Source organism: Halichoerus grypus, chromosome 3 (genome assembly GCF_964656455.1).
Source record: "Halichoerus grypus chromosome 3, mHalGry1.hap1.1, whole genome shotgun sequence".
Classification (NCBI taxonomy): Eukaryota; Metazoa; Chordata; class Mammalia; order Carnivora; family Phocidae; genus Halichoerus; species Halichoerus grypus.
The window spans coordinates 151017796-151045095 of record NC_135714.1 but is presented as its reverse complement, the minus strand read 5'-3'; the positions used below and the strand labels follow the sequence as shown (position 1 = coordinate 151045095).

General features: G+C 35.5%; 1 protein-coding gene across 2 annotated transcripts in view; it reads left to right on the top strand.

The window, feature by feature from the left end:
* Positions 1–27300, top strand: part of GLRA3 (glycine receptor alpha 3) — a 195670-nt gene that overhangs the window by 34025 nt on the left and 134345 nt on the right. For both annotated transcript variants that reach the window (XM_036092328.2, XM_036092327.2), the window contains exons 2-3: positions 5785–5912; positions 23174–23241. In XM_036092328.2, the coding sequence (XP_035948221.1) occupies positions 5785–5912; positions 23174–23241 (196 nt within the window). The remainder of the gene's footprint in view (positions 1–5784; positions 5913–23173; positions 23242–27300) is intronic.

The window sequence follows — 27300 nt, the reverse complement described above, 5'->3', positions numbered from 1 at the left end:
ATTGATGGGAATGTATATGAGTCCGCACAAGTTTCCAAGAAGAGTTAATAGTAAATAGTTAAGAGTAGTTAAGAATAAGTAAGAGTAAATAGTAAATAGTAAAATTAATAAATACAGTACTTGATGCAGTAGAGAACAGAAGAGCCAAGTGTGGGAGGCAGATGAATGAACAGATTTGAGACGTTCATAAATAAAAGACTATAAAAAATTCAAATCTGTTTGTTTCAGAAGTACTGATCATGAGTAATTTGCTAAGAACCTTAGTAACTTGCTATAAATACGATAGTTTTATTGATACTCAATATGTTTGTACAGATGATGATGTTGACTATTTAAAAATGAGAGAAAGATTCCAGATTGGTCATATGGAGCTTTATTACTATAAACTTTCTTCAATGACTCTCTTCAATACTTCTCTTAAGACAGTCTATTAATGTTCACATGGTGCAAGTCTCAGATATTACTGTACTATGAAGAAAGTTCCAGGATTAATATGCCAGAGCAGAGGGGCGCCTCGATGGCTCAGTTGGTTAAGCAGCTGACTCTTGATTTCTGCTCAGGTCATGATCTCAGGGTCCTGGGATAGAGCCCGGCCTTGCACTCCATTCTCAGTGGGGAGTCTGTTTGAGGATTCTCTGTCTTCCTCTCCCTCTGTTCCTCTCTCTGCTCGTGCTCTCTCTCTCTCTTTCTAAAATAAATAAATAAATCTTAAAAACAAAAAAATGCCAGAGCAGGAATTGTAGGTGATAGGAAGTCTTCCTATATGCATAGCCTCTAATCTTTTCAGAAAAGGAAGGGATAGACGATGTAGAGATGCTTTTCAGCCAATTACTCCATGTAGTTTTGTTGACAATAATTCCTTCTGAGTCAAAATTGTGAATCTTTAGAAATAAAATCACTGTCTCTTAAGTGGTTGAATGGTTCTGGTGTCATTGAAAGGAACATAACTAGTAAAGAAAATTGGAATATTTCTTGGCTCAGAATTTTCTCATTTTTTTATAGACATCATTCTGCAAAGCTTGGTTGTGAATCCGTTATAAAACATGAAGATTTTGCTTTCAGTAGTAGGAAGAAGGGAGCCAGCCAGCCGATCATCTCCTTCACTATAACCTCACTTCCCAGGTCATGCTCACTGATACTTCCCAGGGATTCTCTGTAGATTTCAGATGGGCCCAGACAGAGTAATCTACTAAAATGTGAATACTTTAAAGATTCAAATTTGTGTTCTACATACTTTAGCTTCTTAGCACAATGCTTTGCACCTAATAAATTATGAGAACTCAAAATTCATTGTTTCAACATTTAGCAGATATTTAAGTGCATTTTGACATGAGAAAGGATATTTTTATATAATAAAAATGCACTATAATTTTATTGTTAGTGAACTTCTCTCAGTTTTACAAATCTCTATAAATCCTCTCCTCCATAAAAGCAGGGAGAAAACTATCAAAAAATGTGACAACCAACTTTTTCACAACTCTGGCAATTAATCAAAGATTTGCAGTAATACATGAAGTAATTTAATCAAGAAAGACAGCTAAATATTGGTAAGAACAATGGGATTTATGGCTATAACTTGTCCTATTCTTGTCCTCCTTATTAGCTCCGTGGTAGCATTATAAACCAATGGCCTGCAATTGCAGGAAAAAACAATAATCTGGAAGCTACCAGAGTGGGCAGAAAGGAGTTTGAATTCCTTTAAAGCCTCGTTGTTGGAGAATTGTCATTATTTGACCTGTCTGGAGGTTCTCTGGAAGACTCCACTTACAAGACTGCTTTAGACCTAACTTGGAGCTCACTTAGTATGAGAAATCTTTTCCCTAGTGAGGTTCATTAAAAGCATTTAGAGGCAATGTTTTAACTTCATGGGTGTCTGATGCAGTGAGTAACAGTGGGGGCAAACAACAGACTAAACAAAAAGCTTAAAAGGAAAATCAATGGAATGGTATGTCCATAGGGGTTTGGAAAAGCCCACATATTTCTGGGTATCTAGAAAACTACACATATGTATGGGGCTGTGAGCATGCCCAGGATTATGGGCCTAATTGCATCCTTTCAAAATTCATATGTTGAAATCCTAACTCCCAATACCTAAGGAAGTGACTTTATTTGGAGATAATTAAGATAAAATGAGGTCATATGGGTTGGTCTTACTCTATGATGTGTCCTTCTAAGAAGAAGAGATTAAGACACAGACACAGGGAGAGGAAGAAACAGAGAGGAGATGACTATCTGCAAGCCATGGAGGGAGGCCATCAGAGATTAACTCTGCCAACAACCTGATCTTGGACCTCTAGAATTGTGAGAAAATTAATTTCTGTTGTTTAAGCCACTCAGTCTGTGGTACTGTTAAGACAGCCCTACCAAACTAATACACATAGAGTTATGTGCATGCTCAGAAAAGACCTGAGACCTTAAGCTCTGAACACTAGCTGGCCTTGAAGCCCTGTGCAAATGGCAAGTAAAGGCAGAGGCAGAGTTGTCAATTGCCTGACTCAGTGTTGAAGGTGTGACCCCCACAAACACAAAGCCTCCAGAAAATCCTGGGAGATTTACTGGTTTTAGAAATTTAAGAAAATCCCTGTCCAATTATTAGGTAATTTCTAAGCCACCCAGACAGATAGTTCCATGGCCATACACAATAAAGGATGTAGACTTTACAGAATTAGTTTAGAAAAGCCAATTAAAAACAAAAACAAAAACAAAAAACACCAGACAGCAACAACAACAAACCTTAGGAAGGAGGGAGAATATGATGTACAGAATTGCCATACTATATTATTTAAAATGTCCATTCTCAGTAAAAATATTATGAGACATTCAAAGGAAAAAAGTATGATTCATACATAGGGAAAAAAAGGACAATCAATAGAATCTTCCCTGAGAAAGCAAATAGAGTGGAACTACTGGACAAAGACTTTAAACCAGTTCTTTTCTTTTTTTTTTAAAGATTTTATTTTTTATTTATTTGTCAGAGAGAGAGAAAGAACACTAGCAGGGGGAGTGGCAGGCAGAGGGAGAAGCAGGCTCCCCACTGAGCAAGGAGTCCAATGCAGGACTCGATCCCAGGACCCCGGGATCATGACCTGAGCTGAAGGCAGATGCTTAACCAACTGAGCCACGCAGGCGCCCCTAAACCAGTTATTTTCTTTTAAGATTTTACTTATTTATTTTAGAGATAGAGATCTGGGGCAGGAGCAGAGGGAGAGGGGCAAGCAGAGTCCATGCTGAGCATGGAGCCCAACTCAGGGCTCAATCCCATGACCCTGAGATCATGACCTGAGCCAAAATGAAGAGTCGGATACAGCCAACTGAGCCACCCAGGCACCCCAAAAGAGCAATTCTGGAGTTGAAAAGTGGAATCACTCAATGAAAAACTCACTGGAAGGCCAGTGCTAGTTTCCTCTGACTACCATAACAAAGCACCACAGTTTAAATCTGCCACAGTTTCAGAGGCTAGAAGCCTGAAGTCAGTTCACTGGGCCCAAAACAAGGTGTGAGTAGGACTATGCACCCTCCAGAGGCTCTAGGGGAGAATCTGTTCCTTCCTTTTCCTGCATCTCCTGACTTCTGGTATTACTTGGCTGTGCACATCACTCTAATCTCTGCCTCTCTGGTCACAGTGATTTCCCTCTGTCTGTGGTCAAATGTACCTCTGCCTCTCTCTTATAAGGAGATTTGTCATTGCATGTAGGGCTGACTTGGATAATCTGGAATAATCCCCCCCACGCAGTGCAAAATGTGAGAGATTGTCAGTTTAGCATACATAATATTCTGTTGTTTTTTTTAAGAAGTGAAGGGCAGGGCATTACTGGTTCAGATCCAGTTAAGTTGGTTTATTTGTTGTTAGGAGGATGTAGAAGTTTATTTTCTGATCATTGAAAGGAAGGATTTTGTAAAAGAAATGCAAAGAATGGTTTAGAAGCAGCAATCTGTAGTTATGAGGGCTCTGACAATCCTTTCTGCCCTATGTTCTTGGGCTATGGAAAATGAGCAAATGCTGCTTAAGAGGACAAGTGAAAGTTACTTAAAATCAGATGGTAGAGAAAGTTCTAAAGTCATTGAGAACATAGCGGTTTCTTAATGATATTATTATTATTGTTTATTATTATTATTATTACATTAGAATAAACTTTCCAGAGATCGTGGTGGCATGGAGTTCAACTGACCAGTAATAATCAGAGGTAAAGGGTCACAAAGTAATATAGAGCCAAAAGAATAGAGAGAGGAGAAACTTATGGTTCAGTAGTGAGCATGAAAGACAGAGAGAGTGAGCCATTGGCCTGATAAATGACTTAGAATGTCCAGAACGAGCTAGGATCTTTAGAACTGCACAATAGTTAATGGACGCTGTTAGCTGTGATCCTCCACTTGCAGAAACATCACTCTCACACTATGATTGATATTGGATTTTAAAATTGTGCCTCTGTGTGTGGTAGACAATTCAACAATGATGGCTGTTAAGACCCATTTTCACTACCTAACATCACTCCTAACTTGGATAGGATGACTTGGATAAATTTCAGCAGGAGGAATTTGATAACTGCTGACATCAAGCTGTGACCACAAAGGTTCAGGGCCTGGCAATGCTCTGAGTTGAATGACAGAGCTGGGAGGCTATGATGACTGACCATCTCCAGGAAATATCAGCTTGAATATATCAGTTTCAAACACATGTGTGCTCAGGAAGTCTGTTTCACTTCCCTGAGCAAAGCTTTATGGATGAAAAGAATTATTTGATCTTAGCAAGCAGGCCCCGGCGCTCTGTAGACCAGCCTAGGTAAATGAGGAACCGGACGGAGTGTCGTGACACGTGTGGGCTTCTAGCATGAGCAGCTGCATAAAACAGAACACGTCTGAATGAAAAAAAAGTGCAGTAACTCTCTACTTTTCCTGGACACACATTCTTTTTTTTTTTTTTTTTAGATTATTTAATTATTTATTTGACAGAGAGAGACACAGCGAGAGAGGGAACACAAGCAGGGTGAGTGGGAGAGGGAGAAGCAGGCTTCCTGTGGAGCAGGGAGCCCGATGTGGGGCTCAATCCCAGGACCCTGGGATCATGACCTGAGCTGAAGGCAGACACTTAATGACTGAGCCACCCAGGTGCCCCCCTGGACACATTCTTATTGTGTAATAGCCAGCTGCACTCACCACATTGATGGTAATTTCTCAATCTTAATGCACACATTTTCGATCTGACCAAAAGGTTCTATAGATGAATGACACAAGGTGAAAGCAGAATGAGTTTAACCGGGTATGCTATTAATAGAGGAAGCATCTAATTGAAGAAAAGAACATCACTGTTTAATCTGTAGGACAGAAGTTTTATTACCATTGGAAAGAATTCACAAAACTTGAAAGGTGATGCTTTTCCCTCAATAAAAGCAATAAGAATTACATTCCACAGCTGAACTTTCATTTTGTTTTCTTACGCCTGAATCACTAAAGACACTTTTAACTAAAAATTGCATTAAAAGTCAAGTTTGGGTAAATACAAATTTTGAAAGCCTACTAATTTGGAAATGGCTTTGTTTCCAGACTTAACACAAAATGTCACCTCTGACCTTTGGGCTGAATACATATGAAACTTTATAAATACTGACTGTAGATCTATAAAGACCTATCTGTCATTATGATAACATTCACTGTATAGTATAGAAAGTTTATCTTTTTAAAGGTATTTTTGCTTACCATTTTTATTCTCTATTTATAGGGACAATTATTAGGAAGACTTTTTGTTGTCATTTTTTTGTAAAATCTGAATGTTCTTCTCATTTGTAGCTTGGTTGCAACAAAGGAAACAGACAGCGCAAGATCTCGAAGTGCTCCAATGTCACCTTCTGACTTTCTGGATAAATTAATGGGGAGGACATCAGGGTACGATGCAAGAATCAGACCCAATTTTAAAGGTAATTGTTCTGATTACTATTATATATGAAATGTGTTTTGAATATGCTTAAACAAGATAAATTTTCAGATTGATTCCACCAAAAATTCTAAAGCTTATTTCCAGTACCCTTCCAAGTACTGTACTATTCAAAGATATGTCTTGAAAGAAAAAAAATTATTCTCATGTTAGGGGCACCTGGGTGGCTCAGTCGTTAAGCGTCTGCCTTCGGCTCAGGTCATGATCCCAGGGTCCTGGGATCGAGCCCCGCATCGGGCTCTCTGCTCAGCGGGGAGCCTGCTTCTCCCTCTCCCACTCTGCCTGCTTGTGTTCCCTCTCTCACTGTCTCTGTCAAATAAACAAATAAAATCTTAAAAAAAATAAAAAAATAAAAAAAAATTATTCTCATGTTAATAGTTCTCAGAATTTGTCTTCTTTGGACCAATAGTATTTCTTTGTCTTTCTTTTTATACTTATTGTCATGATGATTCATTTTAGGAAATTACATAATTTCCTAAAATGAATATATATTCACTGTATATATGAATATATAAATATTTTATTTTATTTTTATATTGTCCATAAATATATTTTTAATATATATTAAAATATATATAATATCCTATATATATTATATATATATAATATCCTACAATATATTCCTGAAATGTATTCCTACTCACTGGAATGGAAGCTTCTTTAGAGCTGGCAATAAACCCTATTTTAAATCCCCCACAGCAAGACTCTCTATATTGAATCAAACAGCTGTTGAATTTACGTACAGGGAAAAGAGTCTGAATAACTAAAAGCTACTGATAACATTTAAAAAATCATTCCATCTACCAAATATTTTGCCTAAATTTATAGGAAAGAGTGTAATTGTCAATTCAAGAATACTCTTTTTTTGTTCTTCTGTTTAATATAGTGATAAGCAACATATTTATACATCATAAGTAAGTAGATTATCCAAAGCCACAATAAGTCCCGGGGTAAAAGATTAGAAAGTTACTTTCATGCCTGTAATTATTTAATATCTCTTGAAAATTATTCTATTTCAATAAAGAAAATAATCCAAATTATAAGAATGCCTACCTTTTCCATGAGATTCAGTTAAGCTATTTTCATTCTTAAAGGTAAAAGGAAATACAATGTAGTCTACAATAATTATTTTTTTCCTGAATTTGTTCTTATGGGAAGAACAGAAAAAGAATTGCTTAGCAGTGGTTTAAGAATTATTTAGAGAGGACTAATAAACACCAAGAATGGGTAGCAGGAGAAAAAAAATAAGAGCAAAATTTGTTGATAATTTAGAAGTAAAAAATTATGAATTGCTTCAATTTCAAAATTATTTTGACGTGTAGACTGCTTTTCTTGATTTGTTTTTAAGCATTTTGACTATTATATTTTTATTTTATTTTTATATTTTTTGGCCACAAATATATATATATTTTAAGATTTATTTAGAAGAAAAGAGAGAGCATGCGTAGGGGAGGGGCAGAGGGAGAGGGAGAGAGAGAGAAGCCTAAGCAGGCTCCACACTCATGCAGTGCTCACCTGAGGTGGGGCTCCGTCTCATGACCCTGAGATCAGGACCTGAACCGAAATCAAGAGTTGGACGCTTAACCGACTGAGCCACCCAGGTGCCCTGACCGTAAATATTTTTAACTGCATAAGAGGAAAACACTAAATGTAAGCTGTGAGAAAATAGTGCAGCTTAAGAGATTCATACACAAATGAAACGAGATTTCAGCATTATGAGGATCTTCTACAAATTGAGGAAGAGCAGTATCCCTGACATTAGGTTGAAAACTAACTTTGAACTGATCTTGAAAAATATTCAGTTGTCGTGTTAGTAAACAGCAAGAAACATAATCAGTAATTAGTGTATTCATTATAGTGATTCCATTCAGTGATTCACAAGTATTGCTTTGTTTTACTGAAAACTACAGAGGAAAATGTATTCTATTTTTAAATATCTGTGAACATTTTTAAAAAAAGTCACATAGACTCAAATGGATATCTTAATAAAAATACAGGTAAGTTACTAACCACACAACAGCGGTCCGAGTGCCTTTGCTGCTTTCTTGGAAAGTTGACTTTTATTTTATCATTTCAATCATTTAACAAAGGAAATTTTAAACCATCTTAAATGTGATTAATATTACTATTTATGTGTGAGGCCAGGAAATGACTGAAAAGATTTGGTCTTGCTTAAAATAAGTACTGATTTTTTTTTAATAAAAATACATTTCTAAAAACTAGCTGATAACCAAAGCCAGTTTAGAGTTAGTAGATTCTTTTTTTAATTGAGAATAAGAGAATCAATTTTTACGTCCCAGTGTCCACAAAGGAACAGAAAAGAAAGGGATGGGGGATTTTCTCTCCTTTATGGTTTTCAAGATATGTTATACTCTGAATATCAGAAAAGCAAGAATGCTCATTTGATTACCATGAATAATGTCAGTTTTTTTAAAACAATACCTTAATGGATCAGTTCTTAGCAACACTCTTGTTTTTTCACCTCTCATTAAGAGTGAAACGTTGTTGTCTCCGGGGAAGCTCACAACTTCCTCCCCAAATTAAGCACATTCAGCGCGGTTTCATTTAATTGAATAAAATAACATCATAATCCTTTGACCATCATTTCATTGCCTAATATTGAAATTTAAATAAAATATATTTAAATATTTTTGAGGTGTTTAGATACTAATAAACTAAATCCAAGACCTATTAGGAGATGATTAGACAGAGAGGAAGATTAGCCCTTCTATTGTCAGGGACCTAGGGACTCACCAGACCTCTTTAAGAAAGAAGTTCATCAGGCAGAAGTATGAAGAAACTGTTCTGGTAATATTTAACTCAATTTTTTTGTGTAGTAGCTCACAAGACTAAAAATACAACATCCCCCCCATATTGATTGTTTTTCCTCTTGTCTATTTTTTTTAAAGGAGTTTACCTAGCTAATCAAATAAACTAATTTAAACTGGGTAATATATATATATATATACTTCACCTCTCAATTTGTCAAAGACAGAAGTTAATACTATAAGGCTTTGGGGTCATGAGTATCAGTAGTGTGATATTCTATTAGTCTGTTTTGTTTTGTTTCTTTAAATAAGCAAAATTAAGTAATTTTTTTAAAAGAATGGGGGGGGGAATTGGCCAAAACAGATATAACAATATATTACAATAACTCAATTGATTTAGTCCTCACATCTTCATAGATTAAAATGTTAATAAAAACTAATAATAAAAATAATTTACGTGGATAATTGCTCAGGCAGTAGGCAAGTGTTTTCAAAATATAAAAGCATTGGAAAAAATCTCTCAGGGGTGTTTAAACTCTCAGGGATTTACAAATTTTTTAAGAGAAAAACATAAAATTTCAGTATTGACTTTCTCAGACAATTTACAGAGCATAAGTAAGAATGTTCAGTCTCATTAGCAATCAGTGAAGTGCAATTGTAATAATTGTAATAATAATGTGATAGTATTTTCACCTTTCAAAATATCAACATTTAAAAATAATATTAATTATTCCAGCTCAAATACATTATTATGAAATTATTTCTAGAACATTGATTTCAAATTTTTAATTGTTTTCACAAGTATGTATACATCAAGTGGGAACATATCTTGCAGGCCATAGTGGAGAACAACTATTAAAAAATATAAATTGGCTTTGTTAAAATATTACTTTGATTTTGTTCTTTTATATACTGCTAACTTAAAAAATCTAGATGTAGACATTTTTTCTTTAACGTAAATTATGATACTTGTTTGCATTTTTTGTCACATTTCTCTAAAACAACCTACACCCTTAAAAAAATCTGGCCTGTTGGAACGCCTGGGTGGCTCAGTCAGTTAAGCGTCTGCCTTCGGCTCAGGTCATGATCTCAGCGTCCTGGGATCGAGCCCCGCATCGGGCTCCCTGCTCAGCGGGGAGCCTGCTTCTCCCTCTGCCTGCCACTCCCGGGGCTTGTGCTCTCTTTCTCTCTCAGACAAATGAATAAATAAAGTCTTTCAAAAGAAAAAAAAAATCTGACCTGTTTAAGATTAAATATTTTTTTAAAGATTTTATTTATTTATTTAAGAGAGAGCGAGCGAGCAAGAGAGAGCACAAGTTGAGTGAAGGGCAGAGGGAGAAGCTGACTCCCCACTGAGCAGGGATTCCCGACGCGGGGTTCCATCCCAAGACCCTGGGATCATGACCTGAGCTGAAGGCAGATGCTTAGCCAACTGAGCCACCCAGGCGCCCAAGATCAAATATTTTAAATATGTTATTAAAATATACTGCACAAAAGTAGGAATAAATAATTCTCTTAAAACACTTTAAATTGGTACCAAGCACAGATAGGACATTCTCTTCATCAAAAATTATCTTAGTAATTAAATTAATTATAACGATTAGCTACTTACAAAAATAAATACTGAAAGAAATTAAAACATTTAAATGCCTAACTCACCAACATTATCTTTCTTGGTCACTAATTAATCAACTGTTCTCTTCCCCTCCAGAATGCTCATAACTTATCTTAAACTTTTATGAGAATCAATTTTCTCCAAGAAAAACCTCTTCGCCTTGAGGATAATTTGAGTATGAAAACAACTCCAAATCTCCATTATATCTTAGTTCTGTTAAATATAATGATTTCTTGAACTATTATAAAGAATACACTTAATAACAACAACTGGGTTTAGAAATGATCTGAGAGGGGCTCAGTGGGTTAAGCGTCCTACTCTTGATTTTGGCTCAGGTCTTGATATCAGGGTCGTGAGATTGAGCCCTGCGTCAGGCTCCGCACTGAGCACGAAGCCTGCTTAAGATTCTCTCTTTCACTCTCCCTCTGCCCACCCCCCTTTCTCAACAAATAAACTAATAAATAAGTGTATATATATAAATAAATGATCTGAGAGTCTTCTAAAAAGAATTAGCAAGTAAAGCTCCACCTGTCACTAAACTTGTTAATCCTTCAACAGAAGAGAGTTTTGAACAAATCATTATTTCAAAAAATTTGGTCTTAGAGAGCAGAAATGGTATGTATAGAAACAGTTATTTCTATTTTGAAAGACAAAAATAATAGGCAAGCAATGTTATTTCTTCCCTGAAGTTTGAAATCCTTTCTCTTTTTTTTTTTTTTTTTTAAAGATTTTTTATTTATTTATTTGACAGGGAGAGAGACAGCGAGAGAGGGAACACAAGCAGTGGGGGAGTGGGAGAGGGAGAAGCAGGCTTCCCGCCGAGCAGGGAGCCCGATGCGGGGCTCGATCCCAGGACCCTGGGATCATGACCTGAGCCGAAGGCAGACGCTTAACGACTGAGCCACCCAGGTGCCCCTGAAATCCTTTCTCTTTTAGAACTCTTCCTATCTAGGGGAAAGCAGAAATGGAAAGGCACAGTGACAAAGCATTGCACATAAGCCTGAACCACATGGTGTAGAGAATCAGTGCTCAACACAAAACCCAAGCATGTTACTCACTTGGAGTTCCAGACGATTTAAGGGAAGACCCCCAAATCCTTGTAACCAGCAGTTTCTCGAATTCATATTTATATCCAACTCTTCTTTTAGTTTTCAAGTTCTCTTTCTTTCTTTTTCTTTGTCAAGTTTTATTTCTATCTCTCCACACACACAGAGATAGAATAAAACACTTTCTCATTTTCAGAGCATGTGTAAGTTGATAGATACACTTTCTGATCTCTGGTTTTTCTGATCATCTTTTTTTTTTTTAATTTCTAGACTTTTTAAGGAATGGTTTTAGGTTTACAGAAAAATTGATTGGATATTACTGGGAGTTCCCACCTCTCCCCTCGCATCCGCCACAATTTTCCCTATTGTTTACATCTTGCAGGAGTGTGGTATATTAGTTATAATTGATGAATTAATATTGATTAACTGTTGAATAGCTATTCATCAACAGTTAATAAGGTGTTATTATTATTAACTAAAGTCCATTGTTTATCTTGGGGTTCAGTCTTTGTGTTATACATTTTATGGGTTTTGACAAATGAATAACCCACAGATAACTATCATTATTGTATCATACAGAAGTTTCACTGCCCTAAAGATCCCCTGTGCTTCAGCTACAAACGTCACTCTCCCTCTCCACCCAAATCTCTAGCAACCTCTGATCTTTTTATTGTGTAGAGTTTTGTCATACTGGTAGAATCCTACAGTGTGAAGACTTTTCAGGTTTGAAATACGCTTTTAAGAATCCTCCATGTCTTTTTGTGTTTGATAGCTCATTTCTTTTTGTCACGGAATAGTATTACAATAATTACAGTAAATACAATAGTCTCTTGTTTATCTATTTGACATGAAAGTAACTTCATACAGTTACGGAGCTACAGAATTCTAGCTGAAGTTTGTAGATGTTCCATTGCCTACCGCCATTTAGTATTATAAGAAAAATTAAAATCCTCTTGTGATTTTTGCTCCCTTATACGTAGCCTGTATTTTTTCTAACTATGCATATTTTTCTTTAAAAAAAAAGTATGACTTATGCTAGCATTGTTTTGTGTTATTCTCCAAAACAGCTCTCTTTCTCTTAAAAAAAAATTCTGATCTTTTATCATCTGTATCTAATACTCTCCCACTCATACCCTTTACCCTTTTGTCCTTTTCCTCTATATTTCCTCTATATTTAGGGAGGATTGTTCAGATTTGTTCTGTAAATGACTCTGATATTTTACCTGGTGTCATTTGGAACGTTTAGGAAGATTTTAAGTCTGTGATTATGTTTTGGTATCTTCACAGTCCTCTTTATCCTGAACCATTTTCCTTGAACGTGACGTCATGGAGGTTATGTTACAGGTTGTTAGGCAGGTACTATTTTGTATGTTTAGCTGTTTGTTTTGTTTACAACAGTAGGAAAAAGCAGGTACCTGAACTTGGTAAAAATTCAATTGTTTAAAAATATTAATGATGAGGGCACCTGGGTGGCTCAGTCGTTAAGCGTATGCCTCGGCTCAGGTCATGATCCCAGGGTCCTGGGATCGAGCCCTGCATCGGGCTCCCTGCTCGGCGGGAAGCCTGCTTCTCCCTCTCCCACTCCCCCTGCTTGTGTTCCTGCTCTTGCTATCTCTCTCTCTCTGTCAAATTAAAAAAAAAAAAATATTAATGGTGAAAAGCAGCACTTCCTTGCCTCAGCAGCCCTTATGCACGGTTGCTCTTCTTTTAGGCAATCACTCCAAAAGTAAAATTGGTTGCTTCTGGTGAGTACCTGTTCTAATCTGTCTGATGGTTTCTAGGCCTTTTGCAAAGCAGGCATTATAAGATTCCCTTGCACTAACTAGACTTCTAGTTTAATGCCTCAATTCTTGTATTCTACCTCTTCTGTTTTGCTTTTTGGCCCCATGATTTCTCTTTTCTTCCTGCAGGAACAATGATGTTTATTCATCTTGTTCACTCTCTTTAAGCTGTTGGTTTTCTTATATGTGATGGAAATACTCTGTAGTTCAGGAAAGATTGAGTTGATTTGGGTGCTGATACAGGTTTTGTCTGGTTGTGTGTGTGTGTGTGTGTGTGTGTGTGTGTGCGTGTGTGCGCGTGTGCGTGTGCGTGTGTGTGTGTGCGCGTGTGTGTGCGTAAGGAGGTGATTTGCTGCTATTTTTCTCACTGGAAAGGGAAATCTGACAGACATTCCTGCCCTGAACAGAACTGTGCTTTAGATGAATGTTGAGTGTCGTCTAGGCTTTGGTCTGGTGTCCTCCAGATCCCAAACTATAGATGGCTTTAATTTTAAGGTACTTTCAGGAACTCTGTTTTCTCCAATCATCTTTTTTTTTTTTAACTTTTTGCAAAGAGTTAGAAGTAGAATAAATTCTGGGAATCTAATGCACAGCATTGTGATTATAGTTAATACTGTATTATTAAAAATTGCTAAGTTGCTATTTAAAAGCTGCTAAGTGGGTAGATCATCAATGTTCTCACCACAAAAAAGAAATAGTAATTATGTGACATGATGGAGATGTAAGCTAAATGCTAAGATGGTATTCATATTGCAATATGTAGGTGTATCGAATCAACACAGTTTGCACCATAAACTTAAACAATGTTGCATGCCAACGATATCTCAGTAAAGCTGGAAAAATAAAACATTTTTAAAGTCGGCATTGATTCCAGAACCATTTTATGTCCAATCACCTTAATGAACTATGTTTGCAAAAAGTAAAAAAAAAAAAAAAAAAAGTTATTTCCATGCCTTCAAAAATGGGCTAAATCCCAGGTCATTCCTGCTCTGTAGAATAGGGATGGGAAGCAGGGAACTTCTGAGACAGGTACCCATGGCCTCTCCCTGCAGACTCCTTTTAACTCCCCACTGCCTTCCTGCAGAGGATGACCCTAAGCTTTGTGCCTCTCTGGGTTGTTCTTAGCACATTAGCTCCCTTCCCCATACAGTCCCGACCTGCATTTATTTTAGGCTTACCCTGTTTCATCGATCAACCGTTTTTTTTTTTTTTTTTTTCTGCCTTCTATGTTTTATGTCATTGAACTATGATTTTCCTTCCATTCTCTTTGGTGTGATGTGTTTAGTCTCATTTTTATTTGCTAACATCATTCGATGTTCTCAGAGAGAAAGAAAACTATGTTCAACTTTCCATCTTGAAATAGAAGCATCTAGGAGTCATTTGAAACTAGAAGCCAGTTTAACAGATGAAAAGCAATCAGATAACAAATAAATGTACATCCATAGACAATAAAATGTTATTTACTAGGCCATTTACCAATTGTTTCTGGATTTTACTTCTTTCTTTTGACCCTATTGTTTGACAACCCTTAAGTTTAATTTGGATCCAGGCAGAAAGTATTCTCTCAGCAATCACCCAATTACATATTCTTTCCAAACATTTATTGCATTTTTGCTATTTTTTTTTTCATTCTATCTCCAATGGTTACTTTCTTTATCTAGAGATAACATTGTTTGTCTTCACAATGTCTTTGTGGTTTCTGTCTTTTCATCTGTAATATTTCTCTATATTAATCCCTTTCTCCCACATCACAAATCCAGTTTTCAAATAATCTATTCTGCTATAACACATTCTATCCCCAGAATGGCATGTGTACCTAATACTTATTTCCTACCTGGTTTCTTTTTTCAGGGAAAAGTATTAGCAACTTCTTTATCATTTTAACTATTTATATTCAGGCAGACATTACTGTTCTTGAATAAAGTTTACAATTATTTTTTGAAAAGGGTAATTTTCCACTTGCATTTTTACATAATACAAGGTCTTTTTAACAGGAAGAATGTCTTTAATAAGTCTTTCTAAAACTATAAATGTTCACCTGAAATGCTCACAAATTCAGATTGGTGTGCCCTGTATCTTCTGTTTTCTTTGATTTTTAATTTTTAATGTATTTTCCTATAGTAATTTCCCATTTTTTAATTTTAAAACGATCTCAAATTAACAAAATTTGCAAGTACAGCACAAAATGTTTTTTTTTTTTCCTGAGCCACTTGAATGTTGTTGACTTGATGCCCCAATACTTGAGTATATCATACAAATAATATTCTCTTAGACAACCACAATCTAACTATTGAAACAAGAAAATTAACATGAATATATTGTTACCATCTAATTTGTCGACCCCCATTCAAATTTTATCAATAATCTGAATAATGGCTTCATAGCAAAAGAATCCAGTTTAGAATCATGTCTTGTATTTTATTTGTCATTTCTCCTTGATTCCTTCAGTCTGAACCAGAACTTCATGCTTTCTATGATTGTCATGATCATGACATTTAAAAATTATATTATTATCCCTTTATTTAGCATAACATGCCTTAGTTTGCGTTAGTAATTTTCTTCATGATCCAATTTAAATAATGCATCTTAATAGAAATATCACAGAAGTGATACTTTGTTCTGATTGCATTTTATCAGATGGTGGATCATGTTAATTTTCGCCATCACTACTAATGTTCACTTTGATTAATTGATTAAGTTGGTGTATTCCAGGATGTATCTGTATACATACACGTATTTGCATAAATATACATGCACACACATCCACACATGTGTATATATCCATATGTATATTAATTTACATCTCTATCTTTACTTCTCTATTGAAAACCATGATTCACACTGGTGTCTCTGATACCATACGTTTATTCTAGCTTCTGAGTTACCATATTTTAACTTCCTCATCTGACAGTAAGAAACCTGGCTCCCTTTATCCTTAAAATAATGACGTATTTGATCAATATGTAATAAATCTCCCTTGTCTGCTGCCACTCCTTCTCCTGCACAAACGCCCTAGGCTCCTGTTCAGACTCCGACTGATGATGCCAGGATGCCCCCAGGTGGACACTCTCCTCACCCTTCTCTGGCTCTAATACTCCACACCAGCTGCCCCACATTAGGACCATCCTCCTCACTCACTCTGGCTCCAACATCCCGTGTATGCTGTGTATATACCTCTTCTCCACAGATGTCCTACTCATCCTGTCTAGTTTACCACACTCCCCAAAGCCAACCCGGCATGGACACCCATCTTGTGTTGCCTGACTGAATGGCTTTAAGACTGCATTTTCAGGAAGGAAATGGAAGGAAAGGCAACAGAAAGAAGAAACTAGATCCTATTTTTATGTCATAATTTTCAAACTTTCTTCAGGCATCTAACAAATAATTTAAAATGTGGATTTAAAGTCATCAAGTTTATTTTTGTCAATTAAAAAATAAAAAGGGGGCACCTGTGTGGCTCAGTCGGTTAAACAGCCGACTCCTGATTTTGGCTCAGGTCATGATCTCAGGGTCCTGATAGGGAGCCCCACCTAGGGCTCCATGCACAGCAGGGAGTCTGTGATTCTCTCTCTCCTTCTCCCTCTGCCCCCCCTTCACTCTCAGATAAATAAATAAAATCTTTAATATAAACATAAATAAAAAAATAAAATAATATCTCTCCTTGGGACATGACTACATATATATGTGACATGTACATATATATATGTACATGTATATAGATGTAAATATAACATTTTTTTGAGATTTAGTCTTTCAGTTGCATTTTATGTCTTTAAAAAGGGTGAGGTTTTAATAGAACATTATGTTAAAAATTTCTTGGAATCATTTTCATGAACACTTGGGCTGTTTTTTGTCTGTTTCTTTGTTTGTTTGCTTGAGCTTTGCCTTGTGAATCATTTTTCCCTAGTATGAACAGCAATAATATAATTGCCAAGGCTTTGCAATGGACTTTGCCATTTTGCCTTTATCCATCTCTGAATTTAAAGGGCATGTTCTATTTCTTTAAGGGACATCTAAAAGAAAACATCTGCAAGTACTGTCGTTTGCTTTTCGGGGCCAACGATGGTTAATGTAATGAACAATATAAAGGCACAATTTGCCATATGGATGCTATAGCAATTATTTGCTCTGTTGCTAAACATAGCAGTGTATTAGATGGATTTAACAGCTTTTGCACTGGCAGATTGGCCAGGGACTGCTAAACAGGCGCTCTCTGTAATGGCAATAGAATATCTACAATCTCCTCTGAGCTTCATTCTCTACAAAGTTTTTGAATATACGTATCAATAGCTAAGGTAGAAAGATTAAGATTGCTGCTCTGATCCGTCATAGACCAGAAGCTTAGAGTATAGAATACAGTGCTTTATAAACATTATGGTACTGTATCCACTTCATTCTTTGTAATCCATCTCCACTGCCGCTGGCTTGGTCAGGGCCATTCTATCTCCCATCTGGACTATAACAATAAATTCTTGTTTTCTCTATCTCTAAGCTTTTGTCATCCATTCAACAACTCACCATGTTGTGTTGGTTCACTACACAACCATGATCAGAAATCTGTAATAGCTCCCTCATCTTCATAAAGTAAATTCCAAATGCTTTGTATCACTTCGAAGAGATTCTATGATCTAACCCAAGACTACCTTTGAAAACAATGACTTATTTTCAAATTGCTTTATAGTTTTAGTATATTTAAAAAAATTTTAAAAACAAAACTATACACACACACACATACACATATATATATATACATACACACACACATATTTCAAGTTAGTGTCTGCTCTATTTTTGAAATTTGGAATTAAGTTTTAGTGTCTGAACTCATTCACCTTTCTTTCTGTTGAAGAAGAGAATACACACATAAGTTGTCAAATGGGAACCGTATAGCAGTCTTGTTTGTTCTAATAATCAGGCAAAGAACACTAGTGATAAACACTGGAATTAACAATAATGCTTATACCTTAGACCACTGTGATTTACTTTACTGCCACATGAAATTTAGACTTTGAAACCAGGTTGGCTTTCTGCCTTTACGAGGAGCTTTCCACATGTGATTGGAGGCATGTTGAAGAGTCAAGGGCTGAAGTCTGTTTCATAGAATATAAAACATCATGTTCCCAACTATAAGTGAAACCCTCAATTAGTTACTTCTCCTTTGACCATTGCTCTTCTGTGGAAATATGTTGTTTTCCTTATTGACCTTACTATGCAAGCCTCTGGTCAACTTGGGATGCCAGTGCGCATTTTAGGGAGAAGACAAATACATCAGAGGAGCCCTCCTTCTGGCACGGTACTTAACACTGCTGCTTTCAGAAACTTCCTGGAATCCTTAGGGTGTGCCATGAAGCCCAGAGGACACTGAAATGCATCTGAACAGATATCACTAACGCCAGGGCCCTAAAGCCTATGCTGAATTTTCACCTTCATTCTACTTTTCACCACCACTACCTAAAATTGTGTGGATAATAATTAAATTTAAAGGATGGGATCAGAAAATATAATTTAAAAAATGCCTCCCTTTTTAGGCAATGTCCACAGAGAAATTAAAGTGTCAAAAATAAAGACCCTGCCTCTTGCTAAATTAAAATAAGAAAAAAAAATTTTTTTAAAAATCACTACCCTCTCCCTCACTATTCTATTTATCCCAATTTCAGCCAAAAAGTTCACAGTCAGATGGAGCAGGCAGTCCTGTGCCCTGGACCATGTCCCCCCAACATGGATGCACTTCCATCAACATTTTATTGGAAGATGAATTAACCCAATACCAGTGCTCTTGTGTTTTCCCTCCTCCGAAGGCTGTGGGTCGATAGAGCACAAGAGAATTTATCTCAAGCTGAACGATATTCCCTAGATTCATATTACTGTGAGCAACAAAAGAAAAGAGCAGTTTTCATGTTCTCTAGAAAACAGAGAATAACCTAGAAAATATGAATGATTGGTTTTAGCTTTTCAAGATTTCCAGATACTCTGTGTACATATTTTAGAGTTCAATACCTTAGACTTATATTAAGTCAAAAGAAATCTAACCTTTAATAGTGACCTTATACTTCTCTTGTGATGGGATAAAATAATCATGAAGTAAAAGACTGATGCTTTCTCCGTTCTCACATAGTGACACATAAGACACCTTTATTGTGTCAGAAATTTTAAATATTTGTAAATATTTAGAAATAAAAAAGAAATTTTTTTAAAAAGGACACCTCGGTGGTTCAGTCGGTTAAGCGTCTGCCTTCGACTCAGGTCATGATCCCAGGGTCCGGGGATGGAGCCCCGCATTGGGCTCCCTGCTCAGCGGGAAGCCTGCTTCTCCCTCTCCCTCTGCAGCTCCCCCTGCTTGTGCTCTCTTGCTCTGTCTCTCTCTCTGACAAGTAAATAAATAAAGATCTTTAAAAAAAAAGAAATATTTTAAAAAGCTTTCTACTAGTAATCAAATAATTATAGCACCTCCAGGATTCAGGACTTTGGTGAAGTTTTCTTGTTCTTAAAAATCCATCCTTCGTGTTTAAACCGATATACTTTCTATGTCTGTTTAATTTTACGTTCCTATGCATCTTGATGGTCAGTAGACTTTGGGCTCTTTCTAACTGTACAGCATCTACTTGTTTTATTAACATTGTTAATCAAACTTATTATAGACTACTCTATAATCAAAATTAAATGCCTTGCATTTTCAAGGCCTAGCTCTAAGTTCTGACTCCTCTCTCTCTATTTCTTCACCACTCAGAAAATCTCAGTTCATTTTTAGCCCTGTGATATAATGGGCACAGATACTTCCCAGTCTGGGATTCCTCAGGCCAGTGGCTTCCAGCATTGCTGCATATCTGAATCATCTGGGGAGCTTTTACAAATATTGGTGCTTTGGTTGCATGTCCTATCATCTAGGTTAAAGTCAGGTGTGAATTTTTTTAAAAATGATTTCAATGTGCATAGGATTCATTCATTGGCTTATGGATCATGGACTTCATTTTTGAATAATTTTGGGTTTTTTTTTTTTCTCTCTTATTCAAGCAAGACAAATGGCTGTAAGGAAACGAGTAGAAAAACAAAGATGAAAATTATGCACCAGTAATCAAGAAAATGTAAACTGAAACCACAAATGATTTTAAACTATTCTAACTAATGAGGCATTGTGTTTTTTTAAATTTTTATTTATTTATTTTTTAATATTGGTACGAAAAATATCCTTTTTATCTTTACAAAGGACCAAGAATCAGAATGTCTTGGTACCTTTTAACAGCAATACAAGAAAATAAAAAATAATAGAGAAATGTCTTTAAAATTCAGGAAAAAAATTTCCAGCCTAAAATTTTGCGCCAAATTTAGATATTAATTAAGTGAGAGGATGTTTAAAAAAAAATTGTGAACAAGCAAATTCCCAAAAGCTTCATATCTTTATGTACCATTTCTCAAAAAATTATTAAAGGTTATGTTCCACTAAAATGAAGAAATAAGCCAAGAAAGAAAAAAGTATGGGGGCCATGAGAGGAGATCCCACAGAAGAGAGAGGTGGCAGTAATCCCCAGTATAATGATTATGGGAGATCATAAGATCACTGCTATGCTCCAGAGCAAAAAATCTAATTTGGGAGTAAATGCAAAGGAAGATAAAGCTAATAAAATATGTGATGAGTCTAACATTGAAACATAATTTAAATATTTCAGAACTTGTGAGTAAGTTAATGATACATATGGAGGAAACTATGTGAAATACATAAAGCAATTATCAACCTCAAGAAATGTTTTTCAAGACAGGAAAAGTAATCATAGTTTATTGCATGACTTAATTGGAGGTAATATTCACCTTGTCATAATGTAAAAAGTAGATGCTAATCTAACAACAATGACAACGTAACAATATCTGTGTCGTGGGAGGACAGAGAAAGAGGTTTATGTTAAGAGGAGTGTTGATAATGTTTGAAAGAAAGCTAAATCCTCATCTGCTGTGGGCATCAGAACATATGCCTAAAACTGGAGCATTTAAAAGTCACAAAATAAACTCATTATTTAGAGAAATTTAGGTAAATCCCCAAAGAATCCATTAAATAAATTGAAGTGACTATCTCTACTTAGGGGGACATAAAGGTATAGGGCAAGGGGCTGCTATCTTAGGTAAGGCTTACATATTAGTTTTTGTGTGTGGCATTATCTATCAGGTAGAGTTTAACTCAGAGTTATTTTAATCCCTACCACATAATATTTCAATGTTGTTGATTTATATACTTATCAGCCTAATAACAAAGTCTGTAGCTAGATAATGGAATGCTTTGGATGTAATGTTATGTGACGATCGTGGGACAACTTGATATGATGGGGAAAAAAATGATTCCTAGAATCAGACCAGTGGTTCCAATTCCAAATGTGCTATTTATTAGCACCTTATGTAATCCTCTCCGAACTTTAATTCCCTATTTTGTAAATGATGAAATGTTACCCACTTTCAATGTTATATGGATTAAATGGTATCTATGAACCTGCACAATACCTGGTAACAAGAAGTACTCACCAATTTGTAAGATCTTATTCCTTCTGCCCTGCTAGGTGATAATCTCATTGTGTCTTCTTCAAATTTCTGTAAACACAGTTTTAAATATTAGTGAAGGAATGAAAAAATGGATCTCATAAAAACAAAAATTGTTGGTATTATGATAAATGGTAAATCAGGCATTTACAGGGGACTTCTGGAATGGTGGAGCAATGTTCTCTGTAAATTCACTCCTCCAAAAAAAAGTAACAAAATACTGGAAAAATGGTCAAAATGAACTTTCAGAGACTCTGAAAAGCTTGCAACACACTGAGAAATGTGTATGCAAGTGAAACTGATAGGTTTCTCTAAAAACAGAGGGAATTTAACTATGGCTCCACTCCTGAATTTCAAGTAGCCTTGAAAACCAACAACCTCTCAACCGCAGAAGCTGTACAATCCAGCAGCCTAGCAGGTCTCCAAGGCCAGCTCCTCAGAAAGTCCATCTCCACAGCTATGTTACTTTTGTCTGGCCTGCTCCCTAGAGGAATCCCACTCAGATTTGTCATCATTGGGCTTTGATTGGGAACCCTCACTGGGAAAATCCTATCCCAGTGCATTTGTTGAAAATGATCTCAAGAAACTGTTTGACACTGCAGCTACCTAAGGCTGTGATACCAGTTGGGCAAACAAGAGCCTGAACAAAAATTTTAAAAGAAGATCTGAGGAATGAGATGCTCATAGGCAGCTTTGAGAAGTTCTGATATCCTCTTGTAGATCTAGAGGATACACACACACGTGTAAGGCCATGGAAAGACCTGGGAGGGCCCCAACCTCTCACCTCTGGCTGACCTCAAACCCTGTGCAAGCAAGGAAGTGAAGGTAAAGTCATGAACGTTAAAGGCATGCCCCCAAACATGAAGTCCTCTGGCAAAGGGTGGAAGACTTATTGGTTCAGGGCATTAAGGAAACCTCTGACCAATCACTAGTTGACCACTAAAGTCACTGAGCGGAGACCTCTGTGGCTGCACACTATGAGGATATGCAGATTTTATCAGTCCAGGTAAGTCATTAAACAACAAACAACAACAATACGAAACACCAGCAACAACCAACTGTGGGATGCAAGTGGGAGGTCTGGTTTCCAGAGTTGCCACATTGTATTATCTAATATATCTAATGTTTTTAACAACAACAAAAAAATATGTGACATGCAGAAATATAGGGCCCATACACGGAGGAAAAAAAAATTGAAACAGCCTTAAGAGGTTCAGACGTTGGACTTAACCAAATAGGACATTTACAAAGTCATTAAAGATATCTAGATCAAGGAAACGAGACCAAATGAGATTAATGACTTATATAATGGCCAACATCAGTGTTCAAAGGAGACTATGAATTTGTGATTTTCAATGCAGATTATTTCACAGAATGATTGCCTTCAATTTTAAGCATCTGTGTGTCTACAAATATAAAAAAAATACATTCTTTTTTTAAAAAACTGATAATGAAAAATATGGAATTATTTGAAAATATTCTAAATAGACTTTATGTTTTAATCTCTCTTTCAGGCCCTCCTGTAAATGTCACATGCAACATATTCATAAACAGCTTTGGTTCTATCGCTGAGACAACCATGGTAGGCATGTTTACTTTGTAACAAGTTTCACACTGGAGTAATTTGTGATTACATTAATGACAAATTTTTCTGGTAGTGTTATGTAATTTAAAGCCAAAATTAATATAATGAGATTTTAAAAAATAAAATTAATAGTATAATTAAATTGCAATCAACTGCAGGTAATAGCATTTCATTTGTAGATGGTATATTAGAGAATAAATGTAACTGAAAACAAGATTGATTTTTCCCATTTTGGTAATTAAATATTAAATCTCAAATTAAAACTAAAATTTTGCCATATAATTTATTTCTTTTTAATGCTCTTTAATAACCAGACATAAACATAGGAGCAAATAGTTTCATGTTCAATTATTCTGTATACTTATAGTGTGTTTATAATATTATTTTAAGTATTTTATTTGGTTACTTTTCCAAATGAATGTAGTATTTGCTCAGATATCATAAATATTTTGTGAATTGTGGTATATGCCTTATTTTACTGAAACTCATTGAACAGAGACTTCATTAGTACGTAATCGAGAACATTTTATATAATGAAGTTATTAAAGCCAAAAAGTCATCATTACAGACCAAGTTTATTCTGATTTGATTTTAATTTTATAACTTTCTCTAAAGATCATGTTGTATCTCTGCTTTGCACTACAGCTTTTATTGAGCATTTTAGCTGAAATAAAATGCAGAGATAGACTCATGAACCACTCAATATCTGTAAAATTGTCTAGCAGGCAACTTTTTTTAATTGAAACTATGTATGGTTGTTCTTAAATTACCTAGAATTATACTCTAGTCCTAAATTTAGCAACTATAATTTGCATTAATTTTCAAAGTTGATTTTAGCAAAATAGGATGTGAAATACTGAAAGATTTATTAGCTTCCAAAACCATTATTAAGTAGTGAGCCATGCTCATTGTACATATCTCAGAATGACTTGATAGCAAATTCTCTAAGGAAAAATAATCTAATATGTAAATTATTATGGGTGGTTGTAGGGGTGTGTGTGTGTGTGTGTGTGTGTGTGTGTGTGTGTGTGTAAAAGATCTATCTCAACAGGAAGAGACTTTACTCAGGTAACTTTTTTTTAGTTCTCTTTTCCTCATGTGTGCAATATTTAGTCATTTAGTGGCATCTCTGTGGTTTTATCAAACAATATAATATAACTACAATAAAAGCATCAGTGAAGAAGAACTGAACTCACATATTTGGGCATTATATAGAATTATCTTAACTACAGTGCATAAATTAACATGAATGTGTGTGTGTTTGTGTAAAAACAGAGAAAATGTATATAATTTGCTTGCATAAGCACAGTGTTGTTCTGGTGCAATTCTGACTCTAAAATGACTATAATCCTGTTTTAGGCTTTGACGTATTCTGGATTCTCACTGGGTATTTGGTCCTGATTTATATCCTGCACTTGTACTATTGGGGAGAAAAATTTTCCTCTACCCGTCAAGATTCTTTTGGCTGGTTTAAGAACTAAATTGACATGAGACAGTTAATAGAGGATCATCAAATTTAATAGCATACATCTGAGGAATTCACATAAACATAAGAGATTCCAAAGACAGACAAAATGTAGTATATATGTCATTCTGAACTAGGGAGAAGGGGATAGGAGTCTGGAACTACAAAAGGAAGGAAAGCAATTCACAGGAAGGTGAAAAAGAGTAAATGTTTGGTCAACAAATGTTTGCTGGGCCATTCAGAAACAATGGGACATTGAGAGGACTTTGATCAAATAGGCCTTGCCAGCTTCCTACCTATTTACCAGGGCCCAGTTCATATTATAACTATAGTTATCTATGGTGCTACCTCCCTTCCTGGAACAGGTCCTCTATCTAAATTCTTTTAGGCAGTTAGCAAAAAGAAAAACTTCTTGAGTTTTCTGTTTCTTAAAAATAATCAACCTAAAATAATCCATATGCCAAAGAGACACATTTTGGGATGGAAAATTTTGTTCCTCTACCGTACATTCTTAGTCCAAATCGTATTTAAAGATGAAGGAATCTTTGCTAGCTTTTTTCTATTTAGACTTTCCAAATTGTATTTCGAGCCCTGGCAACTTTCTCATTTTAATAGCTGCTATACACACCCTGTGCAATCTCAAAAACCTAAAAATATGTTTATACTTTCTCTTTTGCAAGATCGTTTCCACAAAATACTTTCAGCAGCGATAGTGGGAAAAATTTACAGCCTTACTTGTCTTTGTGGGATGGAGGAAGAGACTTGGAAAAAAGAGAAGACGTGGCCAGATTTCCTTCTCATTAAAACCAGAAAGATTGTCAGGTTCCTGAGGGTCTTTGCTTTTTATAACATAATTCATCAGTCTACCGCTAAAGGGTCGTAGCACATAATCTAGAGGATGATTACACCAGCTAAATTTCTTACCTGTAATAATTGTAGACTCCCTTTATAAAATAATATTACAAAAAAATCTTGCAGAATATTGCAAATACACTCTCTCAGTGACTCTTACTCGGTTTTATTTCCTTTCTCTAACATAGAAATCCTTTCTATTCCTACATATTCTATCATAATGTATTTTTTTGAAATCATTTTTAGCATCTATCACTTTCCTCTTCAGAATCACAAGCAACATCAATGAACATTAATCAGACATCTCAGGGATAAAGTATTATAAAATTTACTATGTCCACCTTGGTATCTTTCTTTTTAGTCTTCTAAACATTCAAATAGGTGATATTATTTCTATTCATATGATCAGATTCAATATTTGTAAACTTTTTAATGGTATTAGATAGAAGAGCTGCAACATGGTATCCACATACATAGGAATGGAGAAAATTAACACTTATTATTATATTTCTATCCTAAGATTCATAGAGGGGCGCCTGGGTGGCTGAGTTGGTTGGGCTTCTGCCTTCTGCTTGGGTCATGATCCCGGGGTCCTGGGATCAAGTCCTGCATGGGGCTCCCTGCTCAGGGGGAATCTGCTTCTCCCTCTGCCTTCCTCCCCCAACTTGTGCTCTCTTTCTTCGCTCATGCTCTCTCTCCCAAATAAATAAATAAAAATCTTTAAAAAAAAAGATTCATAGAATATTTTCATACCCCTGATTAAGTTGATAAATTTTATTCATTGTTTCTACCATCACAGCTCTGCAACTAAACTTTGTCCCATTATTTTATTTGCTGTAATATTGTTTAAATTAATTTGTTTTTATAAAAGCATTTATATATTTTTAAAAAATATTTACATTTCTTATACTAATACAGTTTACTTTTGTTTTTATAATACAAATGACCTAATTCAACTAAGACAATATATTAAAATAGTGAGGATGGAATTTCAAATTACCTATAATCATTAATGGATATCTTTGCACCTGAGATCTCATATCTAAAATAAATCTAAATAATTCTCCCAATCTATATATCTCCGCTTAACAAAGACCTTAACTGTCTTCAATGTCTGTTTACTGACCAAATATATTAAGCTCCCTCTGCTGGTCTAGTTTCTCACAACTGTATCTTTCCCCATTTTAAAATTCATCTTTAATCCATTTGAGGTAATTATTTGATTCTTGAGAAAATTTCTCTAGTAAATATTCTACATGCTTACCCATTTGTTTTGAAAATTAAGTTAACTCAAAATTTTAATGTATTTTGCATTTTCTTCTTGCACCAAACTTATTTTTTTAAATATTTTTAAATGCATTGGGGCATCTGGGTGGCTCAGTATATTGAGTCCAACTCTTGATTTCGGCTCAAGTCATGATCTCACGGTTCTGGGATCAGGCCCCAGGCATCATCTGGCTCCATGCTCAGCAGGGAATCTGCTTGGGATTCTGTCTCTCCCTATGCCCCTCCCCCTGCTTATGCTCTTTCTCTCTCCACCTCCCCTTAAATAAATAATAAATCTTTAAAAAAAAATTTATGTGCATCTTTCCAAGAGCATAAATTCAAAATTATTTTTAACTGTGAAACTCATCATTTCCCAATATTTATTTGTCTAATTAACTTAATGTAGTTCCAACCATACTCACTTGAGCACAATTTTATTATTCTTGACATGTAATCATCAACTGTTTCTTATA